Here is a 24,553-nt window from a genome sequence, read left to right on the forward strand (position 1 = left end):
GGAAATAATGCAAAAAAAGTGCCTTGTGCTGGAGTCCAGCGTGGAACCAATTTATGAGACCCGGACCCGAAACCAAACACGCTGCCCGCGACCTGAACCGCAAGCCGCATATTTAGCCACTTTGATCCGCTACCCGACCCGCAACTGCCTTATCCGCAACTCGATCCACAACCCGCCGACCACCATTAAACAGGAAGTGCTGTTGCTGCAAACCAGAAGAATCATCAAAAATGTTGTAAAATTTTAAAAGGAGTAAAATATAGACAATATAACATAAGATAAGAAAGTTAGATGATACCCACAACCCGACCCACAACCCGCAGACCCGCGACCCGAAGACCTGCACCTATACCCACAGCCAAAATTCTACCCTCATCCCCTGGGGTACATGTTTTTATGAAGGACTCTACCATGTGCACTTCATTGCTCCCCCTTGTTGTGCCTACGATGCATATCAATACATATCCATTTACCTGTCTTGTCTCTTATGTAGCTAATGTGAATGTCATTGTAGGTGTAGTATAGCCCTACAGAAAAGTCTATATCAAAAACGATATAAGTCCCAAGGCCTCTTCAAGTAAAAAGATATTAATTTATTGTTATTCACATTAAAACAGTATCTAGTACATACTACCCCACATATCCCACCTTACGCGTTTCGCACCCTCCGGCGCTTAGTCATAAGGGGTGCGAAACGCGTAAGGTGGGATATGTGGGGTAGTATGTACTAGATACTGTTTTAATGTGAATAACAATAAATTAATATTTTTTTACTTGAAGAGGCCTTGGTTTTTGATATAGACTTTTCTGTAGTTGATTGCCTTTTGGAACTGGGGCGAGTCCCTTGGGCCTGGCTGAATAACTATATGGACTCCCGATTTTTAATTGAAATATGTAGTATAGCCCTGCCCGGTCTAAGTTAGAGTAATATTCTCTTGTAAACCCTGTACCTGAGCACCTCATGAAAATGACCAGTGTTGGACTGGTCCACAGGGATACCAGGAAAACTCCCGGTGGGCCCTCATGCTGCTTAACATTTGGCCTATTTCATGGTCAATTCCCTATTTCTGTGAGAACAAAGAGGCTAAATAGATGGAATAATAGATTATAGTATGTAAAGAAAAGAGACTAGGAGACTAGAGGTTGAGTGAGGAGATGAAGTAATAAAAGTACTGAGAGGGGGCTCCTGGTCTAAGGTTTTTTAGGTGGGCCCCTGGTGTCCCTGTCCAAAACTGAAAATGACCCAGGTACCACTTACCCTGTTCACCCTGACATGTCCTCTTATACCCAGCATGCCCTTAATCTGCCCAAATCTCTGCCAACCTTTTGCTGTGCACCCCACCTTTTGGGGTTTGAGATTCTGGACCAACCATTTGGAGGTTTGAGGATAAACTGGGTGCTGCACTAATGCCCTGATGCTATGCCCAATTCCGCCAGACCCCATTAGTCTCTGATCTTGCCACAGCTTGCCACCCTTTTCCCATGTTCTGTTCACCATGGAATTGGGAAGTGTCCTGGATAAAGGGAGAAGGATGGCGGCTGCAATGGGTAATGGATGGAAATCTCTTCCAGACAGAGAAGTATTGATCTTGTCTGGGTGATAATGTTACAGAGCATTCTTGGGACCTCTGGCCTAAAACACTGTCCGTCTGGATAAATTATTTTATAAATAGGAGGCAGTCACATGACTATCAGGAACTCAGAACTCTCTTTTCACCCTTAGATAAATACAGTAGAACTCCCATTTTATGTTTTAATGGGACTAGGAAAAAATTGTGTAAAATCCAGGCAAATGTAAAATCAGGGAAATTTGTTAATGGAATGATTTCTTCAAGTACTGAAAGGATACAAGCACAGGAGTTAGTTTTACTTTGAGATGCAATATTTACTGTAATAACCAGGGTTAAACATTGCAGCGTTACTATGGGGGGCAAGACTCTCTATCAGTCACATACACAACCTAAAGCAATAAGTGATTGGTGCAGGACTGTAAAAGGGGCAGACTCATTGGAACTTACTATTTACAGGCAGAACCATGGCAAAATATACATCTGGTTAGTATGTTAAACCTCTTTATTTCCCTAATAATAACATTCACACATGACAAAGAGCAATTTTTTGGAACAACAAGACAACATTATTTATAATCAGGGAGATGAACCCATTGAAATGTATTATAAATTGGTGGGACCACAAATAAAAAATGTTAAATGCAGGAAAACTTAAAATCAGGGTTCCACTGTATGCCCAAAAAAGTCGACAGTATCATAAAAGACAAGACGTTTGCTCCAGATCTAGTAACCCATAGCAACCAAGTCGATGGATTCTTCAATACGGCAAACCGGTAACTAAATATTCCTTGCTGATTGCTCAGGGTGACTAGAACTGGATCAGTTGCTGAACCTCTGTTTTTTTTTTAGTTTGGAAAGTCGTGCATTTGACCTTTCTTTGTATTTTCTGTTGGCAGAAGCAGGGTGACAGTATATCGCAATGCAGTACAGTGGACCTGAGAAAATCCAGGGAGCTAATTGAGCAACTTTCAGAATCGGCAGAGGAATTAGCGGATCCAGAAGAGTGCTTCACTGAAGGTAATCCAACTCATAAACCTTCTTATTGAATGTCTTTGTCCTCTTCTGCCTTCCAGCACGTCGTTCCTAGGAGTTGTAGACACGTAGCAGTCAAACACATTGGGGGTCACTTATCAACACGGGACAAATTTGTCCATGGGCAGTAACCTATGGCGATTGCAATTGTTGCATTCATTTTTCTACTTGCAGCTAGTTTTAAAAAAAGCTTATCACTGATTGGTTGCTATGGGTAACTGCCCGTGGGCAAATTTCCCCAGTTTTGATAAATGAGCCCCATTGATTTTTTATGGGGTGATAGTGTTCAGTGCAGTTCTACAACATTACAGAGTGCTCAAACCTGACCAGACCATTAATCCCGACACTGATGACATTCAGGGGCCCATTTACTTAGTTCGAGTGAAGAGGAAAAATAGTTTGAATTTCGAATGGTCAAATATGGCTACTTCGACCATCGAATGGGCTACTTCGACCTTCGACTTTGAATCGAACGATTCGAACTAAAAATCGTTTGGCTATTCGACCATTCGTTAGTCGAAGTACTGTCTCTTTAAAAAATTCTTCGACCCCCTAGTTTGCCACCTAAAACCTACCGAGGCCAATGTTAGCCTATGGGGAAGGTCCCCATAGGCTTCCTAACAATTTCTTGATCGAAGGAATATCCTTCGAATCGTTCGATTAGAAGGATTTAAACGATTATTCCTTCGATCGTTCGATCGTAGGAAATGTGGTAAATCCTTCGACTTCGGTATTCGAAGTCGAAGGATTTAACTTCGACGGTCGAATATCGAGGGTTAATTAACCCTCGATATTCGACCCTAGGTAAATGTGCCCCTCAGTGTGGACTGATGTGTATTCCCAGAATCCTCTTCTTCTGATTTGCCTTGTCAGTCAACCCACCAATATCACAGAGTCTAAAATGCACATTTCATTTGTCTAGCCTTAAAGCCCAATAAATGAGAGGCCTCTTGCTACAATTTCCTTTCTCTTCTCAGAGGTTGCAATTATCAGCATAAACAGATACCCAGTACTGATCTGTATCCTGCAGCGCCCTCTGCTGTTTCCTTTTAATGTTAGAAAGTAAACATTGCTCTCTTTCATCTACTCTCACCTGTATTACCTGTCAGATACAGTAAAGAGCACACAAACGTTGCATTTATACTGTTTTTTTGTAGAAGCTGGGACATGCCAAGATTCAGTTCAAAACATGCTCTAGGACTTTAACTCCCAGCTAGCTTCTAGGAACATGCTGCTCTCCTTAAGTTTTGGAATAAAAAAACTTTTTACGGAATAATTTTTTTTTTTAAATTGTGAATTATATATAAGCCTAATAAAATGGTTGAGGCTTCTTCCTTTAACTTAAAAAGCAGCACTCCTGTCTTGCTTTATGGCTTAGAATTGGACAGAAGTAGTCCTAAGTAAATATGTAGGGTTCTGAGCCTTTAGGGCAAGTCCACACGAGGAGATTCGGGGAGATAGTCGCTCAAAAGACGAGGCGATTAGTCGCCAGGCGACAAAATCTCCCCGAATCTCCTCGTGTGGCCTTATCCTAACACAGTGGTTTTTGGGCTATTTTTGTTCAAGCCCCTATCTGATGTCAAATGTTTGTGAAGGGCAATATATTATGAAAGTTACAGATATAAGAAAACTTTGTTATATTCGCCATTTACATATTAAGTTGAGTTGAAAAAGCGATTCCAGCCGTATCTCAGGCAGGAGATAAACCTGAAATGAAGCCTTCAAAATAGTAGTGGCTACACAGCAGCTTGTTTATATAAACTATAGTAGTACTTATCTGTTATCTACTGTGTATCCTGTGCTTGAATGGCTGCCCCCATGGCTACACAGCAGCTTGTTTATATAAACTATAGTAGTACTTATCTGTTATCTACTGTGTATCCTGTGCTTGAATGGCTGCCCCCATGGCTACACAGCAGCTTGTTTATATAAACTATAGTAGTACTTATCTGTTATCTACTGTGTATCCTGTGCTTGAATGGCTGCCCCATGGCTACACAGCAGCTTGTTCATATAAACTATAGTAGTACTTATCTGTTATCTACTGTGTATCCTGTGCTTGAATTGCTGCCCCCATGGCTACACAGCAGCTTGTTTATATAAACTATAGTAGTACTTATCTGTTATCTACTGTGTATCCTGTGCTTGAATGGCTGCCCCCATGGCTACACAGCAGCTTGTTTATATAAACTATAGTAGTACTTATCTGTTATCTACTGTGTATCCTGTGCTTGAATGGCTGCCCCCATGGCTACACAGCAGCTTGTTTATATAAACTATAGTAGTACTTATCTGTTATCTACTGTGTATCCTGTGCTTGAATGGCTGCCCCCACGGCTACACAGCAGCTTGTTTATATAAACTATAGTAGTACTTATCTGTTATCTACTGTGTATCCTGTGCTTGAATTGCTGCCCCCCATGGCTACACAGCAGCTTGTTTATATAAACTATAGTAGTACTTATCTGTTATCTACTGTGTATCCTGTGCTTGAATGGCTGCCCCCATGGCTACACAGCAGCTTGTTTATATAAACTATAGTAGTACTTATCTGTTATCTACTGTGTATCCTGTGCTTGAATGGCTGCCCCCATGGCTACACAGCAGCTTGTTTATATAAACTATAGTAGTACTTATCTGTTATCTACTGTGTATCCTGTGCTTGAATGGCTGCCCCCATGGCTACACAGCAGCTTGTTTATATAAACTATAGTAGTGTTTCTGAAGCAAACACAGCAGTTTTACTAATGAAAGGCAATACTGCATCATATTTTTATTACTTTAAAAAAAATGTTTTTGATGTTACAGTTCCTTTAAGTGACAAAGGCAGGAGGTGTCTCCTGATGCTTCTTGACTCAGTTCTATCAGTGCTGCCTGTCACAATGGCAGAACAGCGGGGGAGACTCCTGTTACAAATTCACAATACTGGCAGTGTAAAACTGCTAATATTATGAAAACGTAACCAATGTCAGGTTGAAGTTCGTGCAGCCCAAATATTTTTTTACTTGGAACCTTTACTTTCCCCTGTCGAGAAGCAACAATGTCTGTTTTTCCATTTCCAGTATCAAACATGTCTCCACATTAACACGGAAGCTGTCAGGGCTGTTGGCGGCTGTGCGTTTCACCGATGCACTTCAGCGGGCAGATAAGTGCCGTAGACGCAATAAGCTCAAGCGACCTGTTAACATTCTCTCCTGCAATTCTAATGGCTGATAAGCCTGGGAACACTGGCCGTGTACAATGTGATAAGCTTCTGGGGATCAGCTTGTGGGGCCCTTATTTATGCTACAATGTGCCTGGTGGAAGCATAGATAGCAGCATAGAATATACATAGAATATACATAGAATATACATAGAATATACAAATAACCAATATAACTATGCGGCTGAAACGTAGGAGCTTTTTAACCATTCCCCCCTCCCCTCTTACACATAAAAGGCAACAGGGTCGTTACTAATCAGGTTGATAGTGTTTTGGCGCCACTTCCATTTTGGGCTGGGCTGTAATAAGATCATTCGGTGGCGCTTAAATGCGGGTAATGGAAACACATGCATCAGACACTAATGCAATTTTCCTCACTCACTAAAATGATATTCAGTACATGGAAAATAGCTGTTAAGGGACGCATAGCTTCAGGTCTGGGTTAAAGGACAAATAGAGCCTCTGACTTGTTTAAAAAATGTGACTCTTTAGCGACTGCCACTAGTAGATCTTTGTGTTTCACATACCAATGAGAATCCTGCAACTCAATGTTAAAAAGTCAAGCAGTACAATTTTTCCAGGATACTATCTAGATAAAGTATGTTATAGACGTCATATGGAATTATGCACCAGATGGAGCAATCTGTAACATCTGAATTTCGAATTCATGGGAGTTTTTTAAAACTCGAAATTCGATCAAAATTTAAAATAAAAATCACATTTTTTAAACTCGGGCGAATAAGATCGACCTGAAACCTCGAATCGGATTTGAATCAAATTTGAATCGAAGCGAATTTTAAAAAACTTGATTCGAGTCTTTTCGAATGTCAAACTGGAGTGTCAGAAAGGCTGCAAAACAACTCCGAATTAATCCCTGGACCTCTCCCATTGACTTAAACAGCAATTTGGAATTTAGAATCTTTTGAAAAACTCAAATAGAATTTGAACAACTCCAAATTTGACAGTTTTGATCATAAAACAACACATTTTTTAAACTCGGGCGAATAAGATCGACCCGAAACCTTGAATCGGATTTGAATTAAATTTGAATCGAATTTGATTCAATTTCGATGCGAATTTCAAAAACTTGATTTGAGTCTTTTCTCCCAAAAAAACTGGAATGTCAGAAAGGCTGCAAAACAACTCCGAATTAATCCCTGGACCTCTCCCATTGATTTAAACAGCAATTTGGAATTTAGAATTTTTTGAAAAACTCGAATCGAATTTGAACAACTCCAAATTTGACAGTTTTGATCATAAAACAACACATTTTTTAAACTCTGGCGAATAAGATCGACACAAAACCTCGAATAGGATTTGAATTAAATTTGAATCGAATTTGATTCAATTTCGATGCGAATTTCAAAAACTTGATTTGAGTCTTTTCTCCCAAAAAAACTGGAATGTCAGAAAGGCTGCAAAACAACTCCGAATTAATCCCTGGACCTCTCCCATTGATTTAAACAGCAATTTGGAATTTAGAATTTTTTGAAAAACTCGAATCGAATTTGAACAACTCCAAATTTGACAGTTTTGATCATAAAACAACACATTTTTTAAACTCGGGCGAATAAGATCGACCCCGAAACCTTGAATCGGATTTGAATCAAATTTGAATCGAATTTGATTCAATTTCGATACGAATTTCAAAAACTTGATTTGAGTCTTTTCTCCCAAAAAAACTGGAATGTCAGAAAGGCTGCAAAACAACTCCGAATTAATCCCTGGACCTCTCCCATTGATTTAAACAGCAATTTGGAATTTAGAATCTTTTGAAAAACTCGAATCGAATTTGAACAACTCCAAATTTGACAGTTTTGATCATAAAACAACTCAAAAATTGGAATTTCAAATTCGAATTTTAAATTTGATCCTTGATAAATCTGCTCCTTAAACATAATCCCATATTAAAATATGAAAAAAAATGCCAGCATTGTCTTCTTTTATGACTTTTTGGCATACAGTATATGATGTCGCATAAATTTGTATGACAAAGGGCGCAATACTTCACTAGTGTTGAGCGCTTTTGCTAGTAAATTGGCGATGTCCCTGCGGACTGTCATTTTGCAACTGCCACTAGTAAATCTACTCCTTTGTGTTTCACATACCAATGAGCATCCTGCAACTCAATGTTAAAAAGTCAAGCAGTACAATTTTTCCAGGATACTATCTAGATAAAGTAAGATATAGACGTATGATATCGACGTCACGTAAAGTTATGCAGCCAGGCTGAATGTGATGTCTTGTCCTTGGGAAGATATTTGAGGTGCAACTGGATCGCTGCATGGTCAGGGGCTCAGGGATTCATTCTATATGCAGGAGGCTTTCCATTGCTAAAACCTTCTTTCATGGATTGTGGTTCACGACCAGGTCTAAAATATCCACCTACACCCAAGGGACTGGGTTCTACAGGTATGGGACCTGTTATCCAGATCACTCGGGACCTGGGGTTTTCCGGAGATTGGATGTTTCCGTAATTTGGATCTTCATACCTTAAGTCTACTAGAAAATTATATAAACATTAAATAAACTCAATAGGCTGGTTCTGCTTCCAATAAGGATTGATTATATCTTAGTTGGGATCAAGTACAAGCTACTGTTTTATTATTACAGAGAAAAAGGAAATAATTTTTTTTAAAATCTGGATTATTTGGATAAAACGGAGTCTATGGGAGATGGCCATTGCGTGATGCGGAGCTTTCTGGATAACGGGTTTGCGGATAACTGATCCCATCCCATACTTGTATAATAAGAGCAAAAACTGGCAGAAATAAAGTCAAGCCAACAAGATATCAAAACAATGAAATCCTGTATGTCATTTCAAGGGAGATTATATCAGCCAGTTACAGTTCCATGTGCCATTTCATGTAAATATAGCTATGGGGTCCCTTATTTGAAACCTGTTATCCAGAAAGCTCCAATAAAATATTTTTTTAATAACTATTTCCTTTTGCTCTGTGATAATAAAACAGTGCCTTGTACTTGATGGAAGCTAAACTGCGCAAATCCATATTGGTAGCAAAATAATCCTACTGGGGTTATTTAATGTTTCAATTATTTTTTTTAATTTTTATCAGCGATCCGTTATCTGGAAAAGCCCAGGTCCCAAGCATTCTGGATAATTGATCCAATACCTGTATGTATAATTCCCTTCAATTAATTCTTCCTTAATTTGGATCTTCATACCTTAAGTCTACTAGAAAACCATATAAACAATAAATAAACCCAATAGGCTGGTTTTGCTTCCAATAAGGATTAATTATATCTCAGTTGGGATCAAGTACAAGGTACAAGGGAAATTATTTTTAAAAATAAAAAAAAAAGTAATTCGGAACTTGATTGATTTTTATAACTTTCCAAACGTATCCCCTTAACCTTTGTACCCATTGGTGAGCAGCCTTCTGCTTAGGGAATTAACCACTGTGCCCCCAGCTCAACAGTGACTCACCATTACTGCAGAAGCTCTATGGGGGGAGGGGGGGGGAACTTAAAGACGTCTTTTTTTAAAAAATAGCAAAAACAAAAAACCCCAGTAAAAGTGCTCAGGAGAATAATTTGCACATTTATTGATTTTTATAAAGGCTCTATTTTCCTTCTGTTTTTTTTCATTTGTAAGTGACTCACCTATTAGATTGTAAGCTCTAAGGGCAGGGAGTGCTAGCTCTGTATTTATTTCCTCTTTATTGCATTCTTCTCCCTGTTTTATGGCCCCTGTGAATGCTGGTAGCACTATATACATGAGATAAATATATGTAGACACGGGTCACTACTCCAGGTTCAAGAAGTTCAGCTTTTATACGTTCCATGACCTCTATTTGCTAAAGGCCACACTGTCATGTCAGGAGATTGCATGCAAATGCCCACAAACCCATTCTCATCGACACATTCCAAATGACTAGAAATTGCATTGAATTGTAGATGTAAAGTCCTGCGACTGCAGTGACGGACTGGCCCACCGGAATACCAGGAAAACTTCCTAGTGGGCCCAGGTCTCAGTGGGCTTCTTACTTCTAACCATTTGGCTTATTTCAGGGTCTTCTTCTTCTTTATGGGAACACAGAGGCTAAATAAAGGAAGAGTAGAGTATAGTATATAGAGAAAAGAGACTAGGAGAATAAAGAGGTTGAGTGAGGAGAGGATAGTTTTAAACGTGAGCCCTCAGCCGAAGGTTTTCTGGTGGGCCCCTGGCATCCCACTCCGACACTGCTCCTCCTGGGGTTATTATGGCATACGAAAAAACAAACCTTTGCAGCTCTGGGATTTTGGAAAGGACTGTTCCATTTTGGCAAACTTTTTGCACTCATAAATAGGCCAGTGGGACACAACGGACAAGGCCAGGGCTTGTGTCAGAAGGTCAAACAAGGACATAGATTGTTGATTTTCCTAGTGATATTTAAATGCAACTTCCCGAACCCACTGCGATTTGTATTAATGTTAATGACTTGGGAATTAAGTGTGGCAACGAGGTGTCCGCCTGTGGTTTGTTCAGTTTCAAGGATCTCATACTTTTTACTTAATATACAGAATTGATTGAAGGGAATTATATATACTGGTATTGGATCTATTATCTAGAATGCTTGAGACCTGGGCTTTTCCAGATAATGGATAAAAAAATAAATAATTGAAACATTAAATAACCCCAGTAGGATTATTTTGCCACCAATAGGGATTTGTGCAGTTGAGCCAAAATCAAGTACAGGGCACTGTTTTAGTATTATAGAGCAAAAGGAAATAGTTATTAAATTATTTGATCAAATAATCCTAATTTTTAAAAATGATTTCCCTTTTCTCTGTAATAATAAAACAGTAGCTGTACTTGATCCCAACTAAGATATAATTAATCCTTATTGGAAGCACAACCAGCCTATTGGGGTTATTTAATATTTACATGATTATCTAGTAGACTCAAGGTATGAACATCCACATTACAGAAAGATCCGTTATCTGGACCCCATGTCCAGAGCATTCTGGATAACAGGTCCCATACCTGTACCATAAAATTCTGGCACTGTTCTAGTTATTACAACCAGCAGTTTGGCCGCCCCCTTAACTGTTCCGTGCAATTGTTATTTTTTTTTATAGATGCAAATTGTCCGGACAGCACAGGTAACTTTTATTTATCCCCCAAAAAATAACAGGTTTGTGCATGACCTTCCAAAAGTAACTAAGTAAAATGAGCACTGTTTATTAATTCTATACACCAGGCAGAGACACAGTGACATTAAAGCTAACACACACAGCATGGTATATCTGCACCGGGTTTGAAAGCCATTGGTTTGCAGAACAATTTAGGAAGTAAATTCCAACATTTTGACTTTATTAGCTAATGCACTTAGGGATAAACACATCTACTACTGCTCTCAGGGCTTGTTCAATGGTAGTCAGATCAACCTTCTAAAGAACACTAAATTTTGGGTGTGGGTGTTTGGATTACTACAAGGACACTACCATTTATTTGTATTGAATTTAGTTCTGAAATTGGCCACGTGATTGAGCTATCCTCACAACATTGTGCATCAAGCCATAATATTTTGCACAAGAGCATTCAAGGGCCCTTAGGCATGCTTGGATATGCATCAATCTTAAAGTGTAGCCAGCATCTTTCCCCTTACAGTTGACCCTTTACGGGGGGTTCTCATAAGAAAACCTGATTCAACTGGGAATCTGCTCTATATTAATTTTTTGAATATATATAGTTGAATGGCTTGTGCAAAAATATCAAGTGCCCCAATTACAGCACAACAAAGAGCACAGCATGGAGAGTAACACACTGTCAAAAGATTGCAGAGCTCCACTTGCAAATATCACCCTTCTGGCTTATTATGTGGCACTGAAATATGTGCCTATGTATAGTGATGCATTGCAGCCAATCAGCACTCAGCTTTGGTTGGTCAAGTGCAGTTAGAATATTAAAGAATGGGGTAAAGAACACGTCAATCTCAAAATGACCACATTCATCCCAGTTTGGATTTCGGGGAAATGAAGATGATTTATGGCTTTCCGATCCATGAGGCACCGATTTGTTGACCTTCATCTTGATCCATTGCCACTAGTTGCTGCCCATAGAAAACATGTCAATGTGTGTATATGGCAAAGTCAATATCATTGATACATAGGGACTCAAATGCTTTTATTAGCACAATGCTCGCATTAGTATGGCACAATTAATTAATAAGCGTGTAGGATTAAGAAAGATTGATAGCCATTTGCCCAGGTGAGGAGGTATTATTGCCTCAACATGATATAAACCAATGATAAGTAATGGAGTAATGCCCATACCTAAGCACAAATAGAATGCTGACTTGGTCATTCTTGAAGAATGGGGTTTGTCCATATATAAGTGGTACTGGTCAGAGAAAATCCTGCAGCCTGAGAATACCATTGGGCAATATAAAAGTTCTGTGACTGAGGGACCTGGCATTTTGGTCCAATGTTGGGCTCACATTTACACTCAACAATGTCTATGTGAGAAAGTTCATTCTTTGATAAAAGTATACTGGCACATTTCAAATGCAGACAAAGTTTAAAGTATACAGAAGTCTGAGTTTTGTACATAACCCATCTAGAGAATCTTATGTCCACACAGAGGCTCATTCTGCACCCTGCATTCCATCTACATGAGGAAGTGTTCACCTTGCCTTCATTATCTAGAGAACCTAAGGTTGCTTGTCGCTTAAAATAATGTTATGAAATGCTCTATTGATACAGTTGGAACCCATTTAAAGCAGCTGTACTACCAAAATGTTCTACTTCATATCAAGGATGTTACATTTGCTGACCTCCATAAATACATTCCTTGCTGCTCATCTTAGCTCATCTCTTTGTCACATGGGATCAACAAGGAGATAATTATCAGGATCAGAAGTTCTTATTCATAACCAGCTGACAATTTGCTCATGAGATCAGGTATCGGGAGCTTACCTAACACCTACATAAAAAATGCTTCTAAGCCTCTGAAATGAGTCAACATCTGCCAATATTGGCTCCATTGGCTTGTAGGGATGTAGCGAACTGTTCTGCGGCGAACTTGTTCGCGCGAACATCGGCTGTTCGCGTCCGCCGCAAGTTCGCGAACGTCGCGCGACGTTCGCCAATAGGCGTTCGCGTCAAAATCGTTCGACCATTCGACCATTCGATTCCTTCGATCGCTAAAATCGAAGGATTTTCGTTCGAATCGAACGATCGAAGCCATTGGATTGAATGAAATCATTCGATCGAATGGCTTCAATCGTTCCATTCGAACGAAAATCGTTCGATCGAACGATTAAAATCCTTCGATCGTTCGAATCGAACGATTTTCGGATGTTCGAAGTTCGCGAACAGTTCGCGAACTGTTCGCATTTTTTGCCGGTGTTCGCGAACGGCGTTCGCGAACACATAAACGGCAGTTCGCTACATCCCTATTGGCTTGTATAATGAGCATCTAATGGCACAGTGCCACTATAAGGTGATCGTTTTTGGTAAGTGAACTTTGTATGATACCCGTTCTATTCCTATAAGAGGCCCACCAGACCTTTTAGATTTCTTAGCAGAAGCTGGAACATTGTGCTTTATTGAGCTCCCTTCATAGAGGAGATTACCAAGCCTCATCCAGGTGTCAGTCACCTGCGGGTATTACATATTGACCTCTCCGTGCCATTTACCATTTGTATTTTCTTGGCCATTGTAGGTTGCATGCGACACTGTTCATGCTGCAGGATAGATATCACCAAAGGTGTTGGAAAGATTTGGTGGAAACTGAGGAAGACCTGCTACAAAATTGTGGAACACAACTGGTTCGAGACATTCATCGTCTTCATGATCTTGCTGAGCAGTGGTGCACTGGTAAGTCCCAGTTAATGTCTGTTAACATCTAAGTTCATCCCTTCCTACAATATGATATGGATAATATGGCATAAAGTTGTTTAAGAATCGCAAGGTTGCCTCCATCTTCCTTGATACCTAGATACCCAGTAAATCATATAAAATAAAGGCATGAATGCAATGTTTTTATTACCAGTTAAAATCAAACTAATCTGCTCGGTTAATATTTCCATTCTTTCACTCTCTCTACTCAGACTGCTAAAATGTGTAATTCCTTCTTTTGTATCTTCGGCTTTCAATCCATCCTTTCACATTTAATTGTTTGAATATGGAAATTGAATGACGTTACATTAATAACTGTTAAGATCCCCTGGGGTGGCACACAGATTATTCCATGTAAGACATCCTTCCTGCACAGAGCGCATGTAATCTCATTGAGCGCTGTGATCTAATTAGTTTTCAAGGTTTTTTTTCCCTTTTGCAATGGGGGCTGATTAATGAGGCTTTGGCCAGGGTATGATTTTGATCAGCTTTATTTTATGCTCCTACAGACTGATGAGCTGCACTGTATGTACAGATTAAAGGACAGTAGATATCATTGAGAAAAATAGAAGAAGGCACTTGGCTAGAGATGGATCTTGGGCCCTAGTTTTAATAGGAATTTGGGATCCAGATGTTCTACTGCCAATGTAGTATTCCTACAAGGCTCTGGGCCTGGTCTATAGTGGCACTCAGGGCAGAAAAGGCAGGATGAGTGAGTGCCCTATACTAGAGTTAACGGTGGCGTAAAATAAAATGAGCAGAGGCTCCTAGAGCTTGCAAGCTAAAGGAGAAGGGATGGAGACTCAAGGGTGAGGGCAACAGTAGGAAAAGAAGGTGACAGTATCAGTTTTGCCAATCCATGCAACCACAGTTGTTGTTGAAGAAGAAATTCCAGCTTCCAATCAGCAGAACTGAAGGTTGTGGGGCCTACTGGAAGTTGTAGGTCAACAACATCTGACAGTTCAGAATTATATTTTTCCTGGGAATTCACCCCCACTAAAGACAGACCCTTTTTCTGATATTACTGGCTCAGACAACAGATCACACATGAAGCCCAAACGATTACCTGAGATATGCCCTGACACTAAATTAAAACACTTTGGGCTCATTGGTAACTTTTTTTTTTTGTATATTCTTTATTTAAAGAAGTAGGCATTTTACAATAGAGAAAAATTCAAATAGCAAGAAAATGAATCCTGTACAAACATTATACAAAATGAGTACATCCACAATAAGTTTTTCTCAGAAACACAGTATCACAATATCAAAGGTTGGCAAACCATGAGGCGAGTCAGATGCTTGATAGGTTTCCCAAAAATAGAACTAGTTCGCCCAGACCTCATATATTTTGAGGCGTACTATAACAATATTATATGATTAAAGAGGAACGCTCGAAAGGATTCAACAATATTCAGAAATTATAAAATAGAGAAAAGATAGTAAAACCAAAAAGAAAAAAGAAAGAACAGAGGAAAGTGAAAGAGTGCTCAGCCGTTCTGTAACAGATTTTTCTTAAAACATCCATTTTTTGATATTTCCCATATACCACCCAAGTTATTGGAACTGTGTATGTGCTCCTAGTCCAGGGTTATTCCCTCCTTGGGTACAGATTCCATGAACATTACCCAAGCTGACCAGGTCTTCACAAACCCCTCTTGTTTCCCGGAAGTATAGCTTAAAAGTTCCTCCATTCGCATAGTGGACCCCATCTCCAAATACCATTCTTTAATTGGTAACTTTTAACAATAAATAAAACCTGAATACGGTATTCATTTAGATCTCTTCTTTATAGGCATTTGAAGATATCTACATTGACCAGAAGAAAGTCATTAAAACCATACTTGAATATGCCGACAAGGTGTTCACTTATGTCTTTATCCTTGAGATGCTTCTGAAATGGGTGGCTTATGGCTTTAAAAAGTACTTTACCAATGCCTGGTGTTGGCTGGACTTCTTTATTGTTGGCGTAAGTATTGTGTATTTACCTCTCTTTCTTTGAAACCTGTATAGTAACTGGTTAATTTGGTTTGTATTTGACCAATCTAAATGGCAATGGTGTGACCTCATTCACGTCACCAGCGGAACTAAGAGGCACCCACACAATGACTATATAATATATCTGATATTCATGTTCAGTTATGCAGTGGGTTTCACTTCTGTGTGCTACATAGATATCCAGATAACATGCACCATAAAGGCTGTATTTAGTGTAGGGTGGAAAGGGCGTTGTCAGTGGGCTTCCTTGTGGACAAAAGATATAGATAAGTAAAAAGAACATATCTAGGGTAAGATATATTTTATAGAATATACATAAAGGATAGCCAACCCAATGGCTGTTGTTCCTCTTCAGCTACTAGAATCCCACTATTAGCCAAAGCCTGTCAGGGGTTATTTTAAAGCACTTCCTTACCAGTGGCGATATAATTAAGATACTTGGAGTTGTCATTCAACAACAGCCAGAGGGCACTGAATTAGACAGCAGACATTTTTTACCTTTAGATGGGTACCAGCCTTGCTACATTGCCAGGAGCCCTTCTCCAGACCCATGAACCGTCTAGTAGAAGACATTTGAATAAACTAGATCCATTGCTTTTTTTAAAGGGATACTGTCATGGGAAAACATGTGTTTTTTCAAAACTCATCAGTTAATAGAATTCTGTACTGAAATCCGTTTCTCGAAAGAGCAAACAGATTTTTTTATATTTAATTTTGAAATCTGACAATCGGGCTAGACATATTGTCCGTTTCTCAGGTGCCCTCAGTCATGTGATCTGATGAACTTCAGTCACTCTTTACTGCTGTATAGCAAGTTGGAGTGGTAACACCCCCTCCCAACCCCCCCCCCAACCCCACCAGCAGCCCATCAGCAAAACAATGGAAAGGTAACTAGATAGCAGCTCCCTAACACAAGATAACAGCTCCCCGGTAGAGAAACAATAGCCTACCAGAAAGCAGTTCCATTCTAAAGTGCTGTCTCTTTCTGAAAACACATGACCAAGCAAAATGACTTGAGACGGTGCCTACACACTAATATTATAAATAAAAAAAATACACTTGCTGGTTCAGGAGTTAAATTTTATATTCTGTACTGAAATCCGTTTCTCGAAAGAGCAAACAGATTTTTTTATATTTAATTTTGAAATCTGACAATCGGGCTAGACATATTGTCCGTTTCCCAAGTGCCCTCAGTCATGTGATCTGATGAACTTCAGTCACTCTTTACTGCTGTATAGCAAGTTGGAGTGGTAACACCCCCTCCCAACCCCCCCCCCACCCCCACCAGCAGCCCATCAGCAAAACAATGGAAAGGTAACTAGATAGCAGCTCCCTAACAAAAGATAACAGCTCCCCTCCCCGGTAGAGAAACAACAGCCTACCAGAAAGCAGTTCCATTCTAAAGTGCTGTCTCTTTCTGAAAACACATGACCAAGCAAAATGACCTGAGACGGTGCCTACACACTAATATTATAAATAAAAAAAATTCACTTGCTGGTTCAGGAATTACATTTTATAGTGAAAAGTGAATTATATGCAGTGTAAACAGTGTCATTTAGAAATATAAACTACACCATAAAAATCATGACAGTATTCCTTTAAATTGTTATTCTACCCCTAAAATAAAATCCCAGCATGCTCCTGGGAGCAGTGCTCCATCACGGGCTGCAGTATCACAATGTATCACTGTCCCATGCAAGGACGACAGCACCTAGGTTGGCTAAATCTCTGTACCTTTTGCCTATGAACATCAGAATTTGTTAAAGTTATAGTTTTGGGTTAAGAATGTGTGTTTTCATGTTTTACCTGATTATATGGTTCTTTTCATTTCCAATGTGGGGTTGCATTGAAGAGCCTTGCGCTCTGTTTTTACATGCATCTCTCTATTTAAAGTTGAATGTGGGTAGGTACACACCTATGGAATCTCTGTAGACCCTGTACCTTCCAAGCATTATTTTGTTCCGATACCTTTGTTGGTATAAAATGTCCAATATGTCATGTTACTTCTTGTGACTGCAAGAATGGAATCTATTTGGGTCCTGTTATTGAATGTCTGTCCAGAGAGTAAAAATGAAACAACCTTTTATGTCCAACTTGAGGCCTGCAGGGTTTATACAACACTCAGACTACCAACTGGGCATGGCATCTATATCATTACTATATTCCAATTTATCTGGTCATTTTGTGCATGTGTAGCGATAAGCAAAAATGTTCGCCAGGTTTTGCAGCGAAACAGACTCCCATAGACTCCAATGGGTGCAAAGAAATATTGTTGTGCGTCAAAAAATTTGTCGCCCATAGACTTCAATGATTTTGGTGAATCTTTCACCACGAATATTTTCAGATATTAAGGGGCAAATTCGTAATGGGCCCTCGATATTCGACTGTGAATTAAAATCCTTCGACTTCGAATATCGAAGTCGAAGATTTTTTGCGCAAATAGCTCGATCGAAGGAACAATCGTTCGGTCGAACGATTAAATCCTTCGAATCGAACGGTTCGAAGGATTTTAATCCAACGATCGAAGGATTATCCTTCGACCAAAAAAATTTAGCCAAGCCTATGGGGACCTTCCCCATAGGCTAACATTAGCTTTTAGGTGGCGAACTAGGGGGTCTAAGTTTTTTCTTAAAGAGACAGTACTTCGACTATCGAATAGTCGAACAATTTTTAGTTCGAATCCTTCGATTCGAAGTCGAAGGTCGAAGTAGCCCATTCGATGGTCGAAGTAGCCCAAAAAACACTTCGAAATTCAAAGTTTTTTAACTTCGAATCCTTAACTCGAGCTTGGTGAATGGGCCCCTAAATCACTGTGAATTAAACTCTATGCTGTTCTACCACCTAAAAGCTGCAAGAGTTTTGGAGGCTTTTGTAAGATTTTGGGGCTTTAAAATGTTTGCTTGTCTTCTCTGTGGCTGAAGGAAGGCGAATTTTCGCTCAGGCCAACGACCGTTACTCCGCAATTTCACCAAAGTGCGATTTTCCATTATGTTAACCCTTTCTTCAGAGTTTCCTTCGCCACCTTAGACCTGGTGAACTTATAAGATGAAGGTACATCCTCCTCAATCTTATGTCAGTGACATCATATCCTGTATGCTGAAAAGTTATAAAAATAGTGGGATTTACTTTAAAAGTAGTAACTGTTAAAAATTGTTGTTTCAACTTTTTTTTAACCATTTGAAGGACATTCAAATTGACCTAAGTGTATTAATGAAGTTTTGCTAGGCAGAAATACTGTAAACGTTAGCGAAAGTTTGCTATGAAATGCTCGCTGAAGAATTTAGGCTAGCGAAACTTTGCTAGTGTTCGGCTGCCGAGATGTAACTTCACATTTTAGTGAATTAGCGCAGTGGTTTGCGAATCTGCGCCTGACCTGTGCAAAGTGTTTGGCGAAGCCTTCACAGGCGAAAATTCGCCCTTTCGTGAATTTTCTCCTATGTGTTCTGCTGTCATCATATTTGACATGCTATTTAAACTGCCATGTGTTCTGGGATTATTTTACGTGGAATTGGCCATGGAATACTATAGATTAATCTGTATAAAATATCTGTTTTCCAGGAACAGAAAAATCACCCATCACTCATGGACCTGTTTGTAGAATCATTTGAGTCTTTAGACTGCTTGTAAACCATATATATATTGAGCCTGATTAAAAAAAATCAAACAGAAATGATTAGGGTTATTTCTGAGATATATCTAAAAGGATAAGTTACTGCTGTTTACAAATAGAAGTAGCATTCGATTAACCCCAATACTTCCCTCTTGGTCTCCAAGGTCAGAGCTGTTCTTAAAAACCTCATAATGATAAAGGTGGCCGCTTGGTTTGTAGCGATCAGGTCATAATAAAAAGCCGGTCGGTTTAGTAAAATAATCCACTAAAAGCTTCATTTTACTGTCCTCCCCCTGCCAACTCAGCTGTGTAAAGCTCTGATTCCCATGGCACGGGTACGGTTGCCAGAGCATCAGAGACACGTTTATTTATATCTGTTTGTTCCCATCGATTGAGATGTTTTTGCAAGGCTTCCTACACAGCCGGCGTGCCAAATGCAATAATGTTTAATCAATGGCAAGAAATGAGGAGCTTAAAAAATAAACAGACGGGACTTAAAGCAGAGAAATTCCAGCTGCTGGATGTAAAACAGTAACAGGTGATTCTGTGCAGGGGATGGTTACATTATACAGGGAAATAAAAAGAGACACCTAGTGGACAGAACTTGCACTTTCTTGCCTTGTCCATTCAAAGTCAATGGGCGCTGCTGAAGGTCATTTGGTGGCACTTTTTTGAAAAAATCCAAACAGTGTTATGGGAGCAGCAAGTAATAAGCTGATGTGTGTTTTATTTGGTGCCTAGAATTCATATGTTATCTTTCTATTTTAAAGGGAATGTAAACACCAAAATAACATTTAGGGCAGGGGTGCCCAAAAGGTAGATGGGGATCTACCAGTAGACCTTTAGTTGGGGATCAGTAGATCTCAAGACATTTTCAACAAACAGCTTGTCTAAATCACTCTCCTGTTTCAATCTTTTCATTCAGATATTTATCATAATAATAATAATATACTAATACATTATAAATGATTACATTCTTAAATATAGCAATATAACCTTTCCCATAAATCAATATAATATTTTAGCAATACAAAAGGCTAGCAATGCTATTATGGATTTAGATAATAATGGGACAACATCACGAAAATTTGTAAAATATGGGCACTCCTGATTTAGGGGCAGATTTATTAAGGGTCGAATTGAAAATTCAAATTCGAAAGGTCAAAAGTGTCAAATTTGACTAAGGAAGTATCCGAACTCGAATCAAGTTTTTAAAAAATTTGAATTCGATTTTCGAGACTTATCATAGTCTGGCCCTTTAAGAATTCAAATTCGCCACCTAAAACCTGCCGAATTACTGTATAAGTCAATGGGAGAGGTCCAGTGACCAATTTGGAGATGTATGTAGCCTTCCTGACATTCCAGTTTTATTTGCAGAAATCAAACTCGAATCGAGTTTGGTCGAATTAGAACCAAATTCGATTTGAGTTTTCGGGTCGGTAAAATTCGGCCTAGTTTGGCATATATATTACATTTTTTAAATAAATGTCCCCCAATCAAATTCATGTGAGTTAAATTCATGAATTAGAAATTCGACCCTTGAGAAATGTGCCTCCTGGAATTCACGTGAATTTTTGTTAATTTGAATATACTCACTATTCGACTGGGAGCTTATTTAAGAAAAAAATTTGAATGTCTAATATTTGATCGACCTGAAAATACAATTTCATAAAAATTCATAATCGATTCGTAAGAATCGAGTTTTGCTCCCGAAAAACAACTTAAATGTCGGGAAGGCTATTAACATCTCTAAATGGCTCAACCGACTTCTGCCATTGACTTGTACATGAACTCAGCAGGCTTTAGGTAGCGAACATTTGAATTGGGACTGTTTCCATGGTCACGGTGTAATACATTTCACATTCGATTTTACATTGGAATTGGGGGATTAAAATTTGAATGTGTGAATTTTGACAGTCAAGAAATTATCATCATCATCATCATTTATTTATATAGCGCTGTCAAGATACGCAGTGCTTTGCAAATTTACTTGATAAATCTGCCCCTTAGCCTAATGATAATAATAAAATGGAATTCTAAGATACTTCCCAATACACATTCATGATTTGTTAATGTAATTGCAACTGAAAACTGCCTCCGCCTGTCCCTTTTCTGTTCTGTGCACTGGTGGTTCTGACTGTTGAAATGACCTTGCAGAAGCCAGCTGATTAGCAGGCCTGTGAAGCATGGCTGGAGGAGAGTTGGATTGTGCTGCGGCACTGCTGCCTTCTTTCAGGAGTCAGAAACAGGAGTGCAGAAATAGACAGTCAGCTTCAGCAACATTTACTATTGACTGTAAAACCGCTGATAACTTTAGTTAATGTATATTTGAAAGTAGATTTCTGCTAAATATCCCTCCCCTTTCATGGAATTGCTAAATGTAAAAATAAAAACTGGGTAAATAGATAGGTTGTGCAAAATAAAAAATGTTTGTAATATAGTTAGTTAGCCAAAAATGTAATGTATAAAGGCTGGAGTGACTGGATGTGTAACATAATAGCCAGAACACTACTTCCTGCTTTTCAGCTCTCTTGGTTTCCACTGATTGGTCACCTGAAATAACCAATCAGAGAATTGAGGGGGGAGCCACATGGGCCATAACTGTTGCTTTTGAATCTGAGCTGAATGCTGAGGATCAATTGCAAACTCACTGAACAGTTATGTCCCATGTGGCTCCCCTTATAGTCACTGACTAACTCAGAGTTAGAGAGCTGAAAAGCAGGAAGTAGTGTTCTGGTTATTATGTTACACATCCAGTCACTCCAGTCTTTATACATTACATTTTTGCCTAACTAACTATATTAGATACATTGTTTATTTTGCACAGTCTATCTATTTATCTAGTTTTATTTTTACACTGAGCTGTTCCTTTAAGTGAGAGCAAGTCGACAGCAAACACCCCTGCCATGCTTGCATTCACATAGGTATAGAGTTTTTATCCAAGCTCCGTGTTTTAATGTCACCTTCCTAGTAAATCATACTGTGTAAATGCCGCATTGTTAGAGGGATTAGCGGCCTTGCCGAGATGTCTTTGATCTTTAAAGAGATTTAAGTATCCCGGTTGCTTCCGTTGCAGAAAGGTTTCTAGGCCAAACCTTGCCTACGGATGGCAGCTGCTGATTGGCTGCTGTTCATTTTTGTAGTCCCTGTGTTTAGTGAAGAAGAGCCTGTATGTTGTTGGAGAAAATGGGGGCACCCGGGGGAAACAATTAATTATATTAACTTGCCTAACTGCATTCAGATCTAGAGGAAAGAAAACCCACCTGAAGCCTCTCCAATTTGCCACAGAGGGGGAAAAATGTTCTTCCTGGCTCCAAAATGGCAATGGGACCAGTCCCTGGATCAACTTGTACTATGAGCTATCTCCCATATCCCTGTATTCACTCACTAATGTGTCTAGCGCCCCCTAGTGCCCCGTTACCATTGCACCCACAACCTGCAATCCGCAACCCGGACCCGCAACCCGCATTCTTACACGCTTGGACCTGCTACGCGACCCGCAAGAACATTATCCGCAACCCGGACCTGCGTCCCGCTGACCATCAAGAATCAGGAAGTGCTGTCATTGTAAACCAGAAGTGACATCATCGGAAGTAGGCGTGATCGGAAAAAAGGAGTAAAACAGGAAGTGCTGTCATTGTAAACCGGAAGTGACATCATCGGCAGTAGGCGTGATCAGAAAAAAGGAGTAAAAATCAATATTGAGAAGACCCGCGGCCCGACCTGCAAAACCGCCGACCCATGTATATACCCGCACCCGGAACTTCTACCCGCAACCCGCAGGGTACCACAGGTTTTTGCGGGTAACCGCGGGTACCCAACCCACTACAGGACTCTAGCCTCTGCTGCCTACTTAGTTCTACGTAGTTCTGACTCTGAAGAGCTAATAGCCGACACTCTGTGAATATAAAACCGGATTTCTCTCATAATGGAAACAGTGAAAAGGTATATGATGTGAATAGTCAATGCAAATCCAAACTTTCACTGTTACTTCGTTACTATTTCGCCCAAGAAACAAGTATATTTAGTATATTAAACTAAATATATTTTCCAAGCAAAAGTCTCCAATTTAAACACCAGCATATACAGATCCACGCTGAGAAAATGTTCTGGACAAAGTGCTCCATCCTTTACATTTTTCAGCCTGTACCTTCATATAAAAAACAAAAATATCCCCGTTGGCAGAAAGAAATGGCTCCCCTATGGCTCCTACCAATTTCACTGGGAATAACTATTTTTATTTGCCATATTCTGCCCATTTATATTTTTACAAATTCTTTTGTGGCCGTGCGGCTGACTGCCTCCTCTCAGGTATCAATTATTAAGCCCATTACTAATCCCATTCTCTTTATTGTGTGTTCCCAAACAACCCTTGACATTCTGCGGCTGGAATACTAACATCTGCTACATACAGAGAAGATTGGTACATGCAGATAGATTTGAGAGTTGTTCATATTTAATCAGAGGGGCTGTACAAGCTCTCCGTTCTACTACACAGTTGCACACATGTGGTGTTCCCAACGCCTCATGCTTTAAAAAGGGCCCCATGCAGCACAGCTTAATGCAGAGGCTAAATATGGGGCAGGCCTGAATCCTGATTGCTATGAAATATTAAAGGCTTTATATGTACTGATTATGGACTTGGCAAACTCATGTATTGGGACCTATTCCATGTTCAAAAACTACTGAAGTGTTACTGCTGTCATCTTTCACCCCCTGTCTCTATCTTGCTCTACTCTCACCATCTTACCTTACTGTCACCATCTTTCCCTACTGTCACCATCTTTCCCTACTGTCACTATTTTTCCCTCCTGTCACTAATCTTGCCCTATTGTCACCATCTTTCGATATTGTCACTAATCTTGCTCTACTGTCACCATCTTACCTTACTGTCACCATCTCCCCCTATTGACCACCTCATTCTATCGTCATCATCTCCCCCTACTGACCATATCACATTCTGTCTTCACCATCTTCCCCTACTGACCACATCACATCCCACTGTCACCATCTTGCCCTACTGTCACCATATTTCCCTACTGTCACTATCTTTCCCTCCTGTTACTAATCTTGCCCTACTACCACCATCTTTTCTACTGTCACTAATCTTGCTCTACTGTCACCATCTTACCTTACTGTCACCATCTCCCCCTATTGACCACCTCATTCTATCGTTGTCATCTCCCCCTGCTGACCATATCATGTTCTGTCCTCATCATCTCCACCTACTGACCACATCACATCCCACTGCCACCATCTTGCCCTACTGTCAGGTCCAAACTGAGATTCAATATAGGC

General features: G+C 39.7%; 1 protein-coding gene across 8 annotated transcripts in view; it reads left to right on the forward strand.

Moving 5' to 3' along the window:
* Window positions 1-24,553, forward strand: part of LOC108719816 (sodium channel protein type 5 subunit alpha) — a 239,232-nt gene that overhangs the window by 178,027 nt on the left and 36,652 nt on the right. For 4 of the 8 annotated variants that reach the window (XM_041567343.1, XM_041567342.1, XM_041567345.1 and 1 more), the window contains exons 18-21: window positions 2,468-2,588; window positions 10,888-10,911; window positions 13,475-13,629; window positions 15,443-15,616. In XM_041567343.1, coding sequence (XP_041423277.1) covers window positions 2,468-2,588; window positions 10,888-10,911; window positions 13,475-13,629; window positions 15,443-15,616 — 474 coding nt within the window. The remainder of the gene's footprint in view (window positions 1-2,467; window positions 2,589-10,887; window positions 10,912-13,474; window positions 13,630-15,442; window positions 15,617-24,553) is intronic. The other 4 variants (XM_018269001.2, XM_041567347.1, XM_041567344.1 and 1 more) reach the window with 3 other exon arrangements.

This window comes from Xenopus laevis, chromosome 6S (genome assembly GCF_017654675.1).
Source record: "Xenopus laevis strain J_2021 chromosome 6S, Xenopus_laevis_v10.1, whole genome shotgun sequence".
Classification (NCBI taxonomy): Eukaryota; Metazoa; Chordata; class Amphibia; order Anura; family Pipidae; genus Xenopus; species Xenopus laevis.